The following is a 21,520-nucleotide window of genomic DNA, read 5'->3' as shown; positions in this document are numbered from 1 at the left end:
CATTTCTTTCAGTCTCATTACCTACATGAAGAAGGCGTATTACCTATTAAGAAGACAACCAACCAAAAAAAAAAAATAAATAACAGAAACACACACATACAAAAAAACAAAACAAAACAAAACACTGTAGGTATATCCCTAAAATACTAGTCTGTACACAAATCAAATGTTTATTAAAACTCACCCAAATAAAAACAGGTATTGGCTGATATATTAAACAAATAAATACTCTGAAAGACTAGATAGGCAAAAATTCTGAATCTAACTGTAAAGACAGCATTACACACATGCTATATGTACAATACTAGCTTTAGTTAAATGAACAGGTGACAATGAAGATACAACCTTCAAAATAAGATGTTGCACTTCTATTACTATAGCCCTGAGATATTTAAAAAGAAAGAATACAGACAATTTTTTGTGTTCCCCCCCAAAATCACTAAAACCAGTCAGAATGGCAGATGTGTTGAGAGCCTAGTTTCAGACATTTCTAGTGAAAAACATCTGGATGCACAGAAGAGGAAGCACTGAGAAAAGATGTGAACTTGGAATGGAAAACCAAAGTCCCCAAGGAGTAAGGCAAATTACTTTGATAGGAAGATGGACAGATTGTCATTAGGGTCAGACAGAGATGAACACGATATGACGCACATGAGATTTTACACTCTTGCAAAGCAGACTGAAAACCAAGCTAAGTGCAGTTTTCCTTGCTGGATGTGAAAGATGCTGGGGAAAAATATTCTTGAGAGAAAATTGTAATTTTCCAATTATGTTTAAACATGTAATTATGAAAGGACAGTGGATTAAATTACAAGAACAGAAGGTAGTATAGAAGTGGAAAACAACATGAAGATGAAAATTGATACACTTCAAATATTCCAACCATTCAGAAAGCACTAGTAAGGAAAGAAGTTTGATAAATATATGACTGAGAAGCTTATTCTTCTTACCTTGGGACATCTCTTCCGCATGAAAATCAGGGGTAGTAAGTTTAGACGGAAGTTCCACAGACACAGCTAGGGCTGTTGGAAGGTCATTATCTAAAATCTCAGTAGGAAACACTTCAGCCATTTCAGTTTTCTTGCTTTGGGGAATAGTAGGTAAACAGGTGATATTGTTTATTTCATCAATGCAAAGAAACCCAGTGGAGCAGGACTGTATAAGGCAATCATTGTAATTAAGCTCACAGCTTCGTCCCTGAAAGAGAATTTTTAAAAAGACATTTTTGAAGGCAATTTGCATTTCATAGTCATGGTAGTTCAAATTATTGTTTTCTATTTATTCTAAAATGTTGTTTGCTTATATTAAACTGTCCATACTTTCAAAAGAAAATCTAATAACCTGGAAAATATTGATCAAGTAATATAAAAGTATAGTTGTATTTTTTTTAATTTCAACTAAATGATATTTTGATTCCCAATTAGTATCACAATTTATCAATAATCTCCCCACAAATTTGTAGTTGCAAAGTATCAAAGACAGTATTGTCATTAAGTAAAATAATCATCTCCATATTATGGCAAAACCTCTACATAATAAGTTTATATGTAGTGATACAGAAAACCATACAGAGGACTTAACTGACTGAAAACCTACAGATTGCTCTGATTGTCAAGTTAAATTTCTACTTTATTTTCGTACCCCGTGGTTAATTATTTGTTGCTCATTGTTACCAAATCTTCACATAGCACCATCTCAACACATTAGGTTTGCATGTTACTTTTAGAAATGTGCAGTGGCAGTCTTAAATTGGAGCTGGCACTCACTCTTTATTTTTATCAAGACTAACAATTCATGAGAAGTCTGAAATATCCTTTCTACTAATAAGTTAAGAATGTTCATAATCAGTGGTCTGTAATAAAGGGAAGAAATAAGGCATTTCTTTTACAGCAATAATTATGTGAATTAAATGCATTCTTGAAGTGTGAAATAAATATAAGCTGAAGTCAGGCCTGAGTTCATTTTATTTTCACTTCTGTTGTAATGAACTAATGGGCTGTGTGAAGAGACAGAGCTAACTTAACTAACTTAGAGGGATCTTACACATTTGAATAGCTATTTAAAATATGCAGGGTAATCTCTGAAAGACACAAAACTCTTGCAATGTATAATCTGACATGTAATCCCACATGGTTTTCTAATAATCTATGGGGTTTTTAAATGATTTTAGCATCATGATTTCCAGGCTACATAATGAAACCACAGTTTTAGCTCTTTTTCTGCCTCGTATCTGCTGCTTTAAACAACTGTTGACAGAGAGAGACTTGGGGCCAGCCGTATTTTCAAGCCTTGGAAGGGCTTGAAAATGAACAGCTAGCATTCATCAATAATTTTGAATCTAAGTCTTTGAAACACAAATGTCTTCTTTGAAACTCTGAATGTCTTCTAGGTCATCTGATAATAATAAGAAATATATATCAGAGACAAACTGGAGTTGTTTGGGAAGTATTAGGTGGCACATGTCGAAACCACACCAGATCAGATCTAACAAGTTCATCTACATCTATACAGGTACATCTAGCAATATAAATCATTCAGTGAGCTTTGGTGTCTGGAAATGCTCTCCATTTCTTAATTTAGCAGCCTAGACATAAAGTTTGGGACTTGTCTTAAGATGGAGACATTCAGATGTGGGTGTCATATAGTGACTGCAAGCATGCTAGGAGTCTAAACTCCCTTTAGAGTCAACACAGATTCTGAGGAAGTTAATTGCTTAAATGTGGGTGCCTCGTATCATTTTTGTAATTGCCAAGTATCTGGTCAGAGCTCCAGCTGACAATCCAAGAGTTATAGATTTCCCACAGGCCTCATGTTAATCTGACTGCCTTATGAAGATATATTGGATATTCTAGACTGTCTCAAGTAGTATTAGATTTTTATCATTAGGCAACTAGATCACTCTTTAAGTCAAGAAAGTTCCATAAGATAATCAATCATCTCAATGTAGACACAGAACTGGATTTGGAAGCCATGTTTTGGGATGGTCTCGTAACTATGAGACAGCTAGATGGTGTTGGCAGATGTAAAGCAAAAAACATAGAAAACCCACAGCCTTCTGTGTGGTATTGGGAAGCCAGGGAAAACCCAAAACGGCATAGACACCCATATCTAGGCTTCAAGTGTCTGGACAGCCAAACAACCCTTTGTACTCCATCGACCATATCAACTAGACTTCCTTTAGTATAACATGAGTACAAGTACCAAGTGCAGATATATGAATTTTAGGCATCTGAATCTCAAATTGTATCCAACCTAACTGCTAAATCCAGAAAAGACTTGCTACTGTCTGAAACATTATTTAGACTGCAAACAAGAAACAATGATAATCTACTCTTTCAACACATGCATTCTTTTAACATATGATTTTATATTTCTATGATTCTGCACTCACTAGAATATAGAGGGAAGTGGTGAAACATAAATATAATACTTGCATGACCAAGGAAAATATTGTGAAAATTATTTAACTGGTATCACAAATGTTTTGATAACGTTGAAGAATTACTACGTTAGCCTCAGAAATTATATTCTCAGTGCAAGCCACATTGATGCAATCAAGAAGTATGTTCTTTGAATACTATATACTACTGAAACCTGATATCCTATAAAGTATCTCATGTTTAAAATCTGAGAGAGACGAGTTCTAACTGAAGCTTTTCCTGGAACTGGGGCATATGTAAGAAAAACCAAGTAGTGTTTAATAAGCACATGCTCATTGCATGTTTTCCTTCAGACAAGATAGTAAAACAGATTCTCTTGTCTATCTGGTTTGCTTTTTTACAGAACTTAAAATAACTTACATGTTTCTGAGATCTCTATCAACTTTACTACACTGTGTGTGATGTTAGTAAACAACAGGACACACAAGAGAGAACGGCAGAAATGGGAACACAGAAATAGAAATTCAACTGTTTTTACAAGTAGTTTAAATCATTCAGTGTTTGAAACGGAAAAGGTTAAATGGTGGTTTTGGTATGATTTAGGTACACCCATGATTGTTTTGATCAAGCACTTAATTTATTTTGGCAAACAGATGAGCTAACTGGTAAATTCATAGCATCCTATAAACTCGCTTGCTGTATTAGTATTCTCAAACATGAAGGAACAGCAGGCCAATTTATATCCTATATATAGATTTATAGGTTTCCATACAAGGATAAAAAAAATGTTTCTTCCTTGTTTGCTTCCAATTCTATACAAAGCACAAATGATCAGTTTATTATGTGAGTAAGATTTCTGCCTAATAATTTTTCTTAATCCCATAAAACTTGTTTCATTCTGACTTTTGTTGCAACAAATTAGTGTATTTTTATTACTTCTTAATGTATTTTATTATGATTTTATGACTCGCGAAAACAAAGCAGATGTGGATAACCTCCACTGTGCATGAAGGGTACATTGAATAGTCATAGATAAATTTGATAGCCTTGAAAGTGACTGTAAATGTTTTAGTTAAATGCTTTAACAGTTTCAATGAAGGCAGATACTGCAGATTTGCATTTGAAAGTAGGTATGCTTCTATAGATGTTTTCAATTTAAAAAGTAAACATTTATGCCATCCACCACTAGCTATGCTTTTATTCTCAAAATTTCTGAGAAACTTCATGATCCATACTTTATGATCCATGCTTCAGATAGCATTGCGTACATACACCACAGAAGATTTGTGTATGCTAACATACGTTTTAGCTAGAGTTCCTTGAAAACTTATTCCTCTGGGAATTCTACTGTGTTCACCACACATTAACTCACTGTTAGGAACCAGAATCCACCAGAGGTTTACAAAATACCCATCATCTTGAGATGTTTATATGCTAGGTGTCCTTGTTTTTACATACTGATGACAGACACATTATATGTTTTCTGTTTCTCCGGTTTTATTTCTCTACTGTGAAATTCCCAAAGCATAGCAGAATCTATGGACTGAAGATGGAACAGTGGATAACAGAAAAAAAGCAAAGACTTAAATTCCAGCTACGTCAGAGGTTTGTAGCTTTCTTATTCTTTAAGATCCTGTTCTGTGACATTCTGTAAGTTAATGCCGAAGGTACATACTAATGGAAAGACTCCCTCAGTGGGTCAAACCAAGTATCTATCCAGCTCCATCATCAATAAGCTAATCTTGAATGCTTGGGGAAAAACACAGGAAGAAAGCAACCAGAGTTTGTCTCTGACAATGCCCTAAATATTCCCATTTCTGGCAATGAGTAATTCAGAGATTCCCTCTCTGTAATATTCAGATCACGATCAGGGTAATATTCAGATTAAATAATGATGGACCTATCTTCCTGCTATCCTATTTTTGGACTTATTTTTAATTTTGGTCTCTTCAGTAACATGAAACACTGACACCAGAGAATTTTGCACTGAGTGAAAAAATAATTTCTTCCTGCAAATTTTATACTCTTTCTCTGATAGTTTTGTTTGGCATTCAGAAAATTTTCTTTTGGTGAGAAATATGAAATAAGTACCATAATTTTATCCATCACAGTTGTTTGTGTAGGAGTTTAAATACTGAACGAACAAAAGGAGGTTTGTTTGTTTGTTTGTTTGTTTTTTAACATGAAGATATAATTATTTTCCAAATAAATAGACCGTGTTCCTCAATTGATATATCCTTCATCATCACCTGACCTTGTTTTTAATGCCAGCCTGCTTTTGGAGATAAAAACGATAGCAGTTGCTGTGGACTGTGGGGAGGTACCAACTGTGTCCATTGTACTCCACAAAAACCACCCTACAAAATATGTGTGTTCCTTCTTATGGGTTACTCTCTTCCTTCTTCGGATAGTCTGTCAGTAAGCTTAGATTATATGCATTAAATTCAGACATTCATACTGGTCTTTATCCTCCATATATTAGTTTTCAGAGCAGTTTGAGGAAAGTTTATATAGAAAAAAAATCTCTGCCTCCATACAATCCGTTGCATGTGGATTTCTACGGGGATAACTTTTATAAATGAAGGGCACTTATTTATAAATAAAGGGCCACTGCTTTGTTCAGATACGACGAGTACTAAGAATCTAGGAAAGACGTATGCCTATAAGGTTCCATTGAATCCCTTCTCCAAATTTTGTATTGTGGCAAATATGGGTATAGACTCAGGGAACTCCTACCCTCTTATTCTGTAAGTGGATGTAAAATTCCAGAAAATATGGAAGTTTCAGTTACCTATAAAGGCTTCCACACAAGTTTGTACCACACACGGCAAAGAAGGCAACCCTTTCCTCATTTACTACTACCAATATAGCACTTGGTCTGAAGTTTGATTAGAATTGCAAGTTCCAGTCTGAATGTTTATGTTTCCACATGTAAAGGACTTAGTAACGTCCTCTGATAAAAGCATTAACATGACAGTGTTCCCATACTTTAGACTTGAAGATGTTATTGTCAAGGACCTCATCAACCTGTGACTATCATTTTTCTGCAGTCTGCTCCCACACCCTTTTCCATTGCACCCACAGGTTTAGCTCCTTTGCTGAAGGTCAGCTCTGGTATGCTGCAGCTGTGAAACCTTGGATTGACCTGCTGTGAAAACAGCTAAACTGTGAGAAAGATTTTTGTGAGATGACTCATCTCTGACCTTCATACCTGAGCTCAGAAACTGAATTTAAGCTCAGGCCCTTGCCATCAGACCTTATCTGAGCCTCAACTAATGCTATAGCTTATCATAAAGCTGAAGCCTGCTGTAACAAGCCTGGTACTTGGCTGATCCTGATCCTGCCTTGCAGACTTGACATCCTGGCTTAACCTCAGACTTCTCTTGTGATCACAGACTTGCCTGTTGGCACCTGGACTTTTTGGATGGACATGGTTACTGCCATCACTGGACTTGTCCTGCTTTCCTTGTTCAGGTACTGCTTGTCTCTAAGGTCGCAACCCCTATCTACTTCGCTGCCATCCTTGGCTCCTGGTCTGCCTTCCCTTGTGAAGCAGACCACTCAACAGTCATGTTCCACAACATGCGCTGGGATATCCAGCTACCCCATGGGTTCCCTTAAGGGAATAGGCATGCAACAGAGAAAAGCACGATGCCTGGGAAGAACTGAAGATAGACAGGAGTTCCTTCAATTTTTAGAATATTTTTTTCTATCTAATTTCAGGGTTACTTTTTCTCTCATTGATGTTAAATAAGAATCTTCTGCTGAGGGAAGAAGCCTAGAAACTAGATAAAGTCTATAAAGTTACACTTTTCTTTCTTGACTCAACTGCTGAGAATGTATGAAGATAAATCTGGATCCTATTAACAACAATCTGTTCCTTCTACTTTACAGTCTTCAATACATCAAACAAATGGAGCATATTAAAATGAGCATCATTGTCATCATTTATAAAGAAAAGCTAATCAAATAACAATCTCAAGTTTGGAGTTGTAGAGATAAGAATGACTAAAGCAAGAAAATAATAAAATAGATTGTATACTTCTTACTCTCCTTGTTACTAACCCCAAGCTATTAAATGATACTAGTAAGTTAAACCTGAAGTGCAACAAGGTAAAACACAAGCTCAAATTGTAGATAACAACTGCACATTTCCAACAGCAGAAAGAGTTGGCATAAAATGGTGGTGACAGCATGGAAGTTTCAACCTTAGGTAAATAACATCGCTGGCATTCAGCCATCATCAAAGGATTTTTTGTTACATTAAACAGAATAAAACATAGGACAGAAGTCCACATGGTCAAGCATTCAAAGGAATTGTTTGATTTAGTTTCAGGGGACTTGTTTTCAAAATATTTATCTGTATGCAATAGTTTGAAACGTGAGTTACCTTTGTATGTATATAAAAACATTAGCGTACTCTGATGACTGACAAAGCCACTACATATACTCAGCTTTTTTACTTTGTATGAATATTAGGTAAGTAGTTCTCTGGAACAGTGTAACTCCCATTAATAAAACAAACAAAATAAACAAAAAACAATTACTAAAATATTGTATTTTTTTGAAAGGCTATGTTTTATCTGAGTGAGGATAAAGAGGTAAGGGATTAAATACGGTATTTTCTGTGCACCAATTATTAGTCAGGTTAAGAGAAAAAGAAGAAAGAATGCCAGCATCTCACCACAAACCCTGGCTTGCAAAAACAGGAATAACCAAAACCGGGGTCTCTCTGAACACAGATGCCATGGATGCAGGGGTTGGATATGCACTCATCGACATCCAGCTCGCAATGCAGACCTTCCCATCCTGTCAAAAATAAATAAAAAAATAAAAAAAAATAAAAAAAAATCACCCCCCCACACATTAAAATTAAATCTATTTATTAAGTATCAATCAGAAAAAAAAAAAGCTATGGGTAACTATAATCAATCCTCACATCTATATATGTCATATTGGATAGGAACTGTCTTTGTACTGTGGTTTCTCAAAGAAGAAAAGAAAGTTTAGCAATAAAAAGTCAGAACCTGAGCTATATGGATTATACAACTATACCCTACAAAAAAATCTTTGGGGAATGTTAATATTTGCTGACTTTTATATTGGTAGAGATTTAAGTAAGCAAACAAGAGTAAAACCTAAATATATTCTTGCCTTACTGAATTAACTGACTTGACAGGTTGCCCTTCACCTACAGAATTATCTATATTGTTATCTCTCGCGTCTAAGAATAGTCAAGGGTAAAATGTTCCCTGAAACCTCTAATCTCATTTCAGATCAGCACAGTGCAACCAAAGCCACATTATTTTCCAAAATTTAAACTGAAAGAGTATGGAATTGTTTATCTTAATTTTTGACCTCTTTATCCAGTTAAATTTGTGCATTATTTTCACCCCAGGGAAGGAAAAGTGGAAGTTTAGACAGATAACAATAGTCATGTTTACCTAAAACAAAATAAAGGAAAAAAAAAATAAACTCACATTACCATACCAGATCACTGGGGAGGACATTTTCTCAGCAAATACAGGTTTGTCTTTGAATACCATAAGGATATCGTCTTCATATACTTCAACACTCAGGCTACTGGCACTTTTGGTAATATGCATTTCTTAAAAAATCTACTTTATAATTAAGTAAATCCATAAATTAGAATCCAAAACCTGGGGTTTAAATCATGTAATTTGAATCTGTCTTGAACATGCTCTTCAGAGGCTAAGTCAAACCCATTTGCAGCCCATTTGCTTCAAAAATCCAAACCCAGAGTTTTGTAAAATATGGCTAACTATTGAAGAACTCCACACCATCTGCCATGATATCAACTACACCCATTACAGCTTTGCTATTTCTCTAATTCATTTTTCCCCTCTTTAAAAAACAAACAAGCAAACCAATGAACCAAACAAAAAGACTTCACAACCCCAAAACCCCAGAAGACTTCAGCTGAGCCAAATCCAGTTGCTTCTATCATGTGTTTGCCTCAGTGCATATGTCAAATGGACCCACCAGTTATGTTCCAGCCCTGATTTAGCTGCATTGTTATAAGTACAGCTGAAGACTTCAGTTGTGAGGGCACCATTAGTTCCAGTGGCTGCTGTTGTTGCTTTAGAGCTGTCTGAGATACTGACAGAATACAGTTTACATCTCTCTGTGTCGCTTCTGCACCTGAACAGCCTGCAGCTGTGGACACAGATTCTGAATACGCATCTGTTATTCTAGAAGTATGAGGGCTGCTACTGGGACAATAGCTGACAAAATTCATGGCCCACTATAGAATGGATTTGTCAGAGCTAAATGAATTCCCTGTTCTGGTAACACATGCTCTCACCACATGCTTCATTTTGTTCTCTGAAGGTTTTTGGAAAGCTGCTATCATCGCCTTGTTCCTAGTTCTATCTTGCCACTATCCCTTTTCCATTTAATTAAATTACAACCATGGATCTGTTGGATATTTCAGACTTCCCGCCTTGTGGAAAGTTCCTTCCCATATCTGCCTCTACAGATGTAAAAACGTTTAGTGACATCTCCTTATTTCTACAGATAAAGGTCAGTAGAGAAATTAAAGACCTATCATATGCAGGTAGCCTGCCACAAAAGCAGATTTATTCCAAGTATTTCTGCTTCATGTATCTGGAAGGTATTTTTTCTTTATCTTCCAATCCCTTTCTTCAGTTGTGCAACTTTACAACAAACCGTTCCTCCCACAGGTTCCCCTTCTCCAAATTCATTCATTTTCTGAGCTATAATTTTCTCATCTCCAGCCACTTCAGAAGCCACAGAACTCAAAAAAAAATAAAAATAATAATACCACACTAATTAAACAGAAAAGGTATTCAACCATCATATATATACCTAACACATGTGATTCTTTCACTGTTTATGTTCCTAATGGAGAAATCAAATAGAGATCTTTTGCCCACACTAAAGAATGCTATTATTAAACAAAGGTAAAAGAACAACAGCTTACACTTGGCTTACAATGTGTTTAAACCATGTTAGCAGCAGGACTGAGATCTAATGCTTATGAGAAAGCTTCTTCTGTTTACACCAAATATTTCCATGTAAGTTGCACAGAGGCAGCAGTTATAGACCTTGGCTGGCAAGCAATTTTAAAATGTCTGTATTCAAATATACTTACATTATCAGTAGCTTTAAAAATAGGGAGAAACATTTTGAACTTGACCATATATTCTGCATGAGGCACAGTAATGATCAAAAAACACATCTTACTAGTTTTTAAGTCATCTGTACTGGTGAAGTGGTATGTGGCCTTATTTAGTAATAGGCAGAGCTTCCTGAGGGGACATACAGTTTTATTCAGGTGGAATTTCCATTGTGCAACAGTGCTGAGAGGAAAAAAGATATATGCTACCAAAGATAGGTGATGACTCAAACTTTGAAGATCAAAAGGGACTGTTATGATTGTGAATTCTGGCCCTCCGTATGGCAAAGTCAAGAAATTTTTCACTCAGTGGTTCATACATCAAGAGTATAGTGTCTTTATGGATTATTGAGTGTCTATTGGATATTAAGGGGAAAAAAAGTTGCTATAAAAAGTTTCATCTGGGAGTAAGTTTATCCCTAAAATTAATGAGGTCCTAGTAAGCCACAGATATATTGCCTTACCAGTGCTTCCATTTAAGTCTTATGCATTAAAATATTCTTCCTTAGTACTGATTAAACAACTACATAAACTGTCCATATGGACTTGCTATATACACATGTGCTTGAGTATTTTCTTGCATACCTAAAATCTGATGTGTTGTTGTTGTTTGTTTTTAATGTAAAACCAGCATGGAAATAATTATATGTATGTGGAATCATTGCTGGAGGTGACTTATTGGGGTTAAATGTGTGTCTACATCTTAACAGAAGGTTCATCGAGGATGAGATGTGGCAAATATGCAAGCAATCTGTTCCATGATAGCCCCTTTGGCAATATAGTTGCAAACTTAGGTGTAGGTAACACCAGGGGAGCTTTGTGTGCTGACTAAGAGAAATAGCACGGAGGGTGGAGAGGAATTAAGACACTGTGGCCAGGCTCTGTGCTATCACTGCAGGGATGGGGAACATCATGGTATTGTGGAACTGATAGATTGCATGGCCAGATCTGAACCTAACTGATAACCAAATCATGTCCTCTGAGTGAACTTTGTTCATTATAATCCCATTATAATGCCAAAATACACTTCCATCCCAAAGGCTACCTGTCTCTAAGGTGTGACCACCCCTCACTGAGTACACGTTCTGAATTTCTCTGAGTTTACATCTTTAAAACAAAAGCAATAAAAATTTATACCAATCACAACAGACATGTGTGACTAGAGTCACTCAAGATCCACCTAAAAGTAAGAAATTAGTATAAAAATGGCTCAAGAGAGGAAAATGCAGAGAAAGACACCACTTCCCCCATATGGACTCCTATTGGGTGAGATTCAAACTCTTGGTTATACCGAGTGCTTCCCCAGGAAACCTAACAGCCTCTATAGAGTTGTTTAATAAGCTAGCACATGGTTGTGTTTGTCATATTCGTGGTATTTGCATGTGCTTTGCAGACAGGGTATTTATCACCAGCAATCCAAAGGAACCTGTACTCCTGTTACTTCAATAAACTATACCAGTCATTTACTAGACCGAAAGTGTATTACGCTATTTGTGCATCTGTGATCATGGCAATTCAATATAATTAATGTGACCAGATTTATAGTACTGAAATATTGCGTTATTTGTGCTTCTGTGATCATAATAATTTAATATATTGAATGCAAATGGACTTGTAACACCAAATTGGGCATCACACAGAAGCTAAGCCCAGATGCCCCCAGCCCCCTGACACTTGAAGACACGCTGGAACACAATGGCATTTAGGTCCGGCAAAACTTCCTTATCCTTTAACTCAATAATGTAAAAATTAGATGAATGGACTACTAGAGTGAGGAAAATTATTTGGTGATCTATTAAAAAGACTGCAGAAAAAAAAAAAAGGTCTAATACATACAGATAGTTTAAATATTTAGTTGTTATACAGTGCCTACTGGTTGGTCTGTAAGTTACATTTGTGAAGACCACACATAATAAATCCATCTCTACATAATTTTTCAGACCCTCTTAATTAACTGTTTTTAGTTTTAAGTCCTTCTGAAATGCTTACTAGACTAGTCAATTCTCTTTAGATTTCATTCAAAAAAGCTTGTCAAACGATAGTTACTATTTTGGTACCTTATAGATTATACACATATATATAAGAACTAGATATATTTTACCAGCTTTCTCAGTACTAACAATGATAATTCAAAACTATCATTCTTTAAGATTGTTCTGTCAAATGTCAGTTACCTTGTTGACATTTACAAGTGTATCCATTGACATGATCTTCACAGGTTGAACCATGTAGACAAGGTGATGAATTACACTCATTAACTTCTATTTCACAAAACTGCCCAGAAAATCCAGCAAGACACCTGAAGCAAATAACATTACAACGTGTTACATTATGCATAAACCATTACATAGAATGTACTTTGTGTGGAAACAATTCATACCATCTATATACATTAACAAGACACAATCTCAAATATTCCTGTTTTTCCTTATTTTACTGCAACTCTTCCAAGTTTCAAAAAGATCCTTGGTGATCTTTTAGGGGATTTATGATGGCAAAGCCTGTCCAAAATTTTTGTATTTTAACCATAGTATATGGATCACAACCAGACTTAACAGTCTCCATTTCAGTTTACTGGTTCTAGCATGGTGAGTAAATACAAACCTTTCTTAATGTGCTTTTGGGAGACTGTCTACTAGTTTAATTGGCAAAATAACTACAGCCTATGTTTGGAAAACCACTTGTTAAGAAATGTTGAGACGTGTTTGTACACAGCTATTTCACATGAGGTAAGGTATTCCGAAACTACTGTTAGCAGCTGGGTGGTGCACATCTTGCATGTCTTCTTGTTTCTAATGAAGAACGTAAAAGTTTATGCCCCACTTACAGGAAGATGAGTACATTAACAGATTGCCTTTCAGTAAATTAGAATAGTCACATCACTTATTCCTCAGAATATCACCCTGGGTGAGTACTAAATACATCAATAGAATTAAATACCTGCAGTGTTTACCTTGAAGCAAAAGGGAAAGGGCTGGATCACTGACTAGGTATATGTGCACTTCCTGATGAATCATTATATTATGTATTGGCAAGTATGTTTTGACTTCTGCCTTGACTATTAGAACATATTTGTTTCACTTTATATGGAATGCACTCCAGGTAATGGGAATTTGGAATCTACCACGACAATGAAGCAGAACATATTTTCCAAAGTCCACATCAGCTACAGAAGATACTGCTGGCATAGTGCTTGGAAAATGCTCAAACTGAAGCACACACTGCCATTTTGCAAGTATCTAGTTATAATGTGTGAGAGAAAAGCCATGGGTAAGGCTGAATGAGTGCAAATAAGGCTGACTGAGACACAATGATTCTTCTGTACTCATTGGAGTAAGGGGTGCAGAGGATGATTCTGCCCACTGAAAGTTTAAATCATGTCCTGCAGATACCCTTTTCTTTCCACTAGCTATATGTCATATTAAAAAATTGAAAAAAAAAAGCAACTTTTCCTAAGTGTTAGAAGGATGACCAGATGGATGAATGCTTATAATATAATGCACTTAACATTCTGTTGGCAACTACTGCAAAAACATGACAGCTAAACAAAGGGACTTTTAAACACAGTTAACTTTAACCTTATACTGTGGTATGTTTGTAGACACTTTGCTTTAAAAAAAAAAAAAGTCAGACAAAACAAATTGGAAGAAATATATATCTTATGTAAAAATTCTTGATATAATAACTGTACCTACGTATATATAAGGTGAGTGGGCTTGATTTTTTGAGTGTAAAGCTCAAATATTGAAGAAAAGCTTTAAGGTCTTTTTAAGAAATCTCTGGTTAGCAGCTTCTAGTGGACACATTTTTATGGGCTACATGTATACTTGCTATGAGTTGTCATCACTGTGCAGAATGCATTCTTTTTCCTAAGTCAGACAATCATTCAGATTGAAATATTTAAGAACATTGAAAGTATTTCAGATACCAAGGTGGCTTTTTTAGTTTGCTTGCTTATTTTGTTAATGCTACAATACCACAATGATATTTGCTTGTGTTCAGATAGTATAATTAGATATAAATGATGCTGATGACAGCAGAGGCAGGCACTCTATTAACTGAATGATTCTGAGCAATTATGAAACCACTAGTGGTGAGCATGCTACTGGTAAGTATTTTCAAGTCACAAAACATCACCTTAATGTCAGTAACTTTCCCAAATCACTTTTTAAAAATTGCAATAAATTTTTATGTTTTACTGAGAGTGTTAATTAAATTAATGATTCTTAAGATATGACAAGTACTTTGATCATTTCTGAATTTTTTGCTTGCTCTCACTTCCTTTCATTCTTGCTCCTTTTTTAATATATTTATATTTTGTTCTGGCTCTCCACATTCTTCCTTCCCTTATGTCATTTCTTTTTGAGGATGAGGAGAAACAGAAACAAGAGAATGTAAATAAAACAGTCTCCGAAAGTGTAACTATGTATGGAGAACAGTTCTTGTGCTGTAAATGGAATAATGGCATTAAACTTAATCAAATACTTTGGAACACAGCTGTATATGGAACTAGGGATATCACCAGTCTGCAAATGAAAAAGAGACATATAGACAATTTCATATCAAAGTATGACCACTTCAGACCTTGTATATTGAATACTATTTAATAAAAAGCAAAATTTTATAAATTCATGCATATTTATTTTCAGTAAATAACTCTTAGAGCTTTTCTGATCAAAAAAGATAATACGTTATGATGACTGAGCTTATAAACTTACGAAGTTTTCAGTATTGAAAGGCAGCAGCAAAATACTGCTGATTTTATGTAAAAAAAAGATGTATTCAGAATTTAATTCCATCTGCTAAGACCTATCTCATATTTAAATCAATCCCAAGACATCTAGGAAACCCATGAAGCCATGTTCGTCTAGAGATCATAAAAGAAAGAGCTCTGGAGCAAAGACTGTCTGTGGTTGTGGAAGACCGATTTATTCATCCTCAGTAAAGCTTCCAGTCTTCTCAGTAACAAGAGCTTGTCTAGCACAGCATCCTCTTCCTTGTCTGTACCTCTACACCTCTGAAGGGTGTTGGGAATGATAAATAAGAGATACTTCCTGACCCATTCTTTTAAATCTGCCATGTTTCTATCACAGTGTTGTCTTCAAATTTAGCTTCCAATGTGAAGTTCAGTTTGAGAAGTTCCTTAGTTATCATTAGATGAGTCCCTAAGGTGATAGTTTTACTCTCACCCCCAAAAAAGGCAGTAACTGAGATTGTCATGCTATGCCTTGATGACACTAAAATTTGTTTTGCCTACAGAGCTATTTAGGTAGAAAAATAAAAAAGCTGTAGCTTTCACTCACATTTGATGGCACAAGTGGATGTCACCTGTGTACTGGGTCTGTCTGGAACGTTAACTTTCCCTGCAGCAGCCCATACAGTGCTGTACTCTGCACTTGTAGCTGGAACAGCAGTGTTATCACACCAGTGTTGTGTCCACTGCTGAGCAGTGCTGGCACAGCATCGGGCCTCTCTCTAACCCTCCTAGGGGGTGGGCAAAAAGTGAGAAGAGAAACATCACTAGGGCAGCTGACCTAAACCAATCAAAGGGATATTCCATACCATGTGGTGTCACACTCAGCAATAAAAGGTGGAAACAGGAAGAAGAGGGGAGGGGTGGGCTCTCGTTGTAAAAACATTGGTCCTCCTCCCAGTAAAACCACCACAATCTGCAAGATTCAGTCATTGCAAAGCAGTAAAAAAACCTCTGGTATCTGGGTTCTGAATTGCAGTGTTATGTTGGGAAGACTGATTTTGTTACATCCAATATCTTAGCTTTATTAAGATGATTTTCACTAAGATTTTCATCTTGATTCACTATGGGTTGATAGTAACAGAGGGAACAGCTACATGCTGAAGGCCTGTTTGTGAAACACAGCTACTACATTGAAACTGAGAGAGGCGTTGCACAGGGAGCCGGGGAACAGGCTGGAGAATGGAACTGTAATGGACATTGTATAAAAACAATCCACAAGCCTGCAGCTGGCCTGGTTTCACAGTTCAAGCTAAAAGAAATAAGACTCACTCAGGATGAGGGCTTAGCTGTCTCAGGTTCTGCCCATTAGTAGAGTGAAGAATTGACCTCTTAACCTAAGGGAGTTGTACAGACACAGTAAGAGGGCTGAGTTATTAGGGTGCTGGCTACAGGCACTTGGATGAATCAAGCCCTAAGAAACATTCTCAGATGCTAGTACTGTGAAATTGCAATTTAAGCATTTGCTACTGTTCTACTGATAGATTTACAGAACTAGAACATTTTTAATATTTTATCAATCAAACGTCAGGTAAAATGACATCTACCTGATTTAAGCAGCCCTGTCCCAAAGTGCTGTATATGTCCCCAAGGCCTGCCATACAGTGGGTCAGACTGGGCAAATTATTACCACCCTTGTTACATAAGACTTTTAACAATCTAATGCAACCTTATGACACTGATTCCAATCTGTACTCCTTTTTTTTTTTTATACCATATAATATAATTAACACAACAAATGCAGCAGAATGCAGCAGATAAATTTACCAAAATAAATTTAAAAAAAACAACTGTATTTTAGATACCTGTTTTTTTTTGGGGGGGGGGGAGTGGAGGAAGGAGGGAGACATTAAGGTTTGTTAATTAATTAATAATATGGTAGAAACACAAACTTACAACAAATTCACAGAATGTACATGAGGAGAATTAAGTGATTATACTTCTGTTAGTCCTGAGTATGTCAGATCACACATAAGAACATCAGTGTTTCCTCACCAATGTAACAATCTTTTAGGGGGATGAAAACTAAAAGAGCAGCAGAGGACTCTATTAATGAATTGATTCCTCACACTTCAGTATAAACTCACCTTTTTTTTCTATTCTTTCACATTAATGGTTACCAAACAAAACAGTAACTGTAGAAAAATCTGAAACCCAACTGCTCTGTTCCCGGAGGTTATGCTAAATAAGAAAGGAACTTATTTTACTGTCTTGTTGTATAAGTATGCAAGAGTCTTTGAAAAAATCTTGCAGTTATAAACAACAAAAAATATGCAACTACTTCTATGCAAAAAACAAATTCCTTATTTATCAGTATTGGAAATATTTCATAGAACCACAGAATTGCTTGGGTTGGATGGGACATCAAAGGTCATCCAGTTCCAACCCCCCTGCAATGAGCAGAGACCTTCAACCAGACCAGGTTGCCCAAAGCCTCATCTAGCCTGGCCTTGGGCATTTCCAGGGATGGGGCACCCACAGCTTCTCTGTGCAACCTGTGCCAGTGCCACGCTACCTTTGTAGTAAATAATTTCTTCTTAATATCTAATCTAAACCTTTCATTTTAAAGACATTACCCCTTGTCCTGTGACTGCACTCCGTGACAGAGTCCCTCCCCAGCTTTCTTGCAGGTCCCCTCTAGGTACTGGCAGGCCTCTATAAGGTCTCCCTGGGGCCTTCTCCTCTCCAGGCTGAACAACCCCAACTCCCTCAGCCTTTCTTCTTGGGAGAGATGCTCCCACCCCTTGATCATCTTTGTGGCCCTCCTCTGGGCTCACTTTAATACTTCCATGTCCTTCTTGTGCTGAGGGCTCCAGGGCTGAATGCAGTACTCCAGATGACATTTAACAGAGAAGAGGTAAGTGAACTTCACAACTTCACAGACTTGAGTGTTTTACACAGAAGTGAAGTTATTCAAGCCTGATCAGATCTTGAGGTTGCCAGAATATTTGAATTTTTGCTGACGTTTCCATATGAACAGTTGGTAGACCAGTAAGATACTTCAACTCCTAGATGAGGTGCCCAAGATGCCCTACGTGAATTTACTGCAAAAAAGCAGCAGTGATAACTTTTATCAAAGTTTTGCTTAACATTAATTCTGCATTCTAATGGCTATTGGCAAGCATAAATTTCTACTACACAAAATACTTCATTTAAAACAATTCCAAAGTGATCCATTCATGATTTAATAGAAGACTTAAATGAAGGAGTTTGATCTGTGACCATCACAGGTGCATAATAAAATTTATTCTGTGAGTAAACTTTTAGCCTCAGAGAAAATCTGAACAACCCAAATGTCAACCAATTTTTTTCCCTATAAGTCTAATTCATATCCTGTTGTAATTCATAGGTCTTTGAGTCTGTTTTGTAACTAATTGTTCTTCAAGTCTATTTTTTATCTGTACCCTTTTCCTCATCTCTCCCTCTCTTTCTTCAACTGCCTTGTGACCTTTTACAGCTTATGAATAATTTGTATATCCCTGAGATATAAGGTTCAGAAAAAAACATGGTTTCTACAACACAGAAGTATTAGGTTTATCCGGGAGCAATGATTTAGAGCAATTGTACTTATGAGAGAGCATTTATGGTGTAACCTTTACCTGTCTATTTGACTCATTCAACCTAGTAAAATAAATTAATTTTATGGACCAGTCCACACTATGGAGTTTGTTTGGGACATCAATTTTTCTTCGTGAGTGTTAATCTTGATGAGTAGGGTAATGTTTTGTTAATACTTCTTGGTTTGGTAATTAGGACTTCAGACAGAATAATAGATCAATGTGAAAAGCACCTCTCCTGAGCAACTGTCTTGGGTAAAATTGTCTTGTAAATGTGCAATCTCTTTTGACATTAGTCAAAATCTGCATTTTCAAATCTGCATTTTCTGTCCAAAATAAATCTAGTTAACTGCTGTACAGTAACAGGCCAGCTCTGTCACTGCAAATTTATACTGGGATCGCTATACATTATTAACAAGCTATGAAAAGTCACTGGCTAAATGTCATGGAAGCTGAGATATAGCAGCACCTTGGGATTCATATAGCAAACAGTTTAGTTTTAATCATCTTGAACCACAAGGTGCCTTGACATTTGCGAGGCAACTTCTTCCTTTTTAACTTCCCCTGGAATCAGACCTCTATTATCTCAGCCATAATTCTAAACTTAAAATGTGATAGAAAGTTTTACCTTCTAAATTAAAAAAGTGAAAAATCGATCAAACATGGACCTTATCATTCATTTAATCAATGCTCACATGCCAGCTTGGAAAGTAAAAAAAGGAAAAGAAAGAAAAACTAGATAATTTGATCATCCTCAGGTTTACTAGAGATGTTTCCTATGAAATGCACCAGTCTTACTTAGTACTACTGAGGCTTGACTTTCCTGAGCAGTATTAACACAATGAACTTCTGCAGAACCTCTTTAATTTCCGAGAAAGATTGAAAAAGGGGACTGACTCATTGTAAATATACAGATCTATTTCAACATGTTTTCTTAAAGCTTTCAGAATGTATTTATTCCATTTATTTATTCCATCTATGGTGGAAATACATTTGCAATCATTATCATACTTCACTTCCTAACAGACAACATTTTGGATCCTAAGTTCCAATTTAGTGGAAGCCAACATATTGGTTTTGCTCCTTTAAATAAGGCTATTCACAAGAAACACAAAAGAGATGAACATCATTTTATTCACCTGAAATTATTATTTTGCAAGAAGTACAGGAGCAAGCAAAATTCCCAACCTTACCAATGCTGCTTTGAGAAAATGAAATCTATTTCATTTGCGAGTTACATTGTGTTGTTTATAAAGTTTTGAATTTCCAGATCTTTTCCTTTCAGACTTTGCTGCCCTAACATCTCTGTGTTATTTCTTATATTGCTAACCACCTACACATTATCTGTATTGCTAATATACATGTTAAAAAAAATCTTGCCTCGTCAATGAATGTGTACTTCCAGTAATGTCATCATGTTATACAATGGCTCTACTACTGCAACTTCAACAGCTCCCCTCAATCTGATACACAGAACTGAAAACTCTTTTATTTTTTTCTTTTTTCTTTTTTTTCCCCCAGAGATTACTTTTCCATTTCATATGAAATAGGTTTTAAGAAAGTAATTAATTTCCCTTTACTCTTTTGGTTCTTTTCATGGTAACTCCAGCTTTAAAAGATAAGTGACTTGTAGCGTTTATTCTTAAAATCCATAAATAAAGCAAAGTGGGTATAAGGTTTTCAGCTTTCACTGATGTTCCATTAAATAGGGGGTTTATACAGAGTTTTGTTAAAGGTATTTTTTCTGATGTTGATCTAAAAATTGTGATCATTACTATTAAATCAGCCTCTTAAGAAAAAAGTGATGAAATCTAATCCTAAAGTAAATCACTGGAAGACATCCACGAGCAGCCTATTTTATGGGCTGAACCAGCAAGAAAACACACGCCTCAGGCTCCTGACATTTTTTATTTTACCAGCCAAATGACTACAGTGAAAGGATGTGGGCTGTTTTCTCAGCAGCTTACCAATTAAAAGTACTTATTGTAATTAATTTATTTATTTCCTTTACTCTCTTTATAACGTTTTAGAAACTTGAAACTCTAATTAACTATTCATCATATTTGTCAGTTTTCCAGTGGGTGACAGCAGATGATAGGGACGCACAAATCAGCTTTGCCATGGAGTGATTTGTTTCTGAAGTACCTTCTTGCGCTGCCTCCCCTGCACCACTTGGGCTGGGAGGTGGAGGAGCCAGGAATGAAGGAGTGAGACTCAGCTTGGGAAAAAGGACAGAGTGGGGGGAAGGTGTTCCATTTTTTATCTTTGCTTCTCACCACCTTACTCTATTTTTAATTGGCAGTAAATTAAATTAATTTTCCCCAAGGTGAGTCTTCCTCCCGGTGAAAGTAATTGGTAAGTGATACGTCCGCTTTATCTTGGCTCTTGAGCTTTTCCATCTTATTTTCTCCTCTCATCCTGTTGAGGTGGGGGAGTGCGAGAGTGGATGAGTGGGTGTCTGGAAGGCAGCCACATTCAACCCACCATAAAGCTGTAAGCTTTGCCAGAGATTTCTACATAACTACTGCAGTTCTCAAGTTACTGCCCTACTTCAAGTATTACTTCTGCTTACGCTAATGAAGACAGAGATCAGGCTCCTTCACAGTTCAGTAGAACCCTGTTGAGAACCCATCTCAGGAATGGCAAGAATAGAATTTCATCATGAATCAAT

General features: G+C 36.2%; 1 protein-coding gene across 1 annotated transcript in view; it reads right to left on the bottom strand.

The window, feature by feature from the left end:
* Positions 1 to 21,520, bottom strand: part of EYS (eyes shut homolog) — an 830,760-nt gene that overhangs the window by 363,439 nt on the left and 445,801 nt on the right. Inside the window, exons 29-31 of the mRNA XM_068678264.1 lie at positions 12,714 to 12,838; positions 8,065 to 8,189; positions 951 to 1,197 (exon numbers count right to left, since the gene is read on the bottom strand). Of these exons, the coding sequence (XP_068534365.1) occupies positions 951 to 1,197; positions 8,065 to 8,189; positions 12,714 to 12,838 (497 nt within the window). The remainder of the gene's footprint in view (positions 1 to 950; positions 1,198 to 8,064; positions 8,190 to 12,713; positions 12,839 to 21,520) is intronic.

Source organism: Anas acuta, chromosome 3 (genome assembly GCF_963932015.1).
Source record: "Anas acuta chromosome 3, bAnaAcu1.1, whole genome shotgun sequence".
Lineage (NCBI taxonomy): Eukaryota > Metazoa > Chordata > Aves > Anseriformes > Anatidae > Anas > Anas acuta.
The sequence above is the reverse complement of the archived record's forward strand: the minus strand, read 5'-3'. Positions and strand labels throughout refer to the sequence as shown.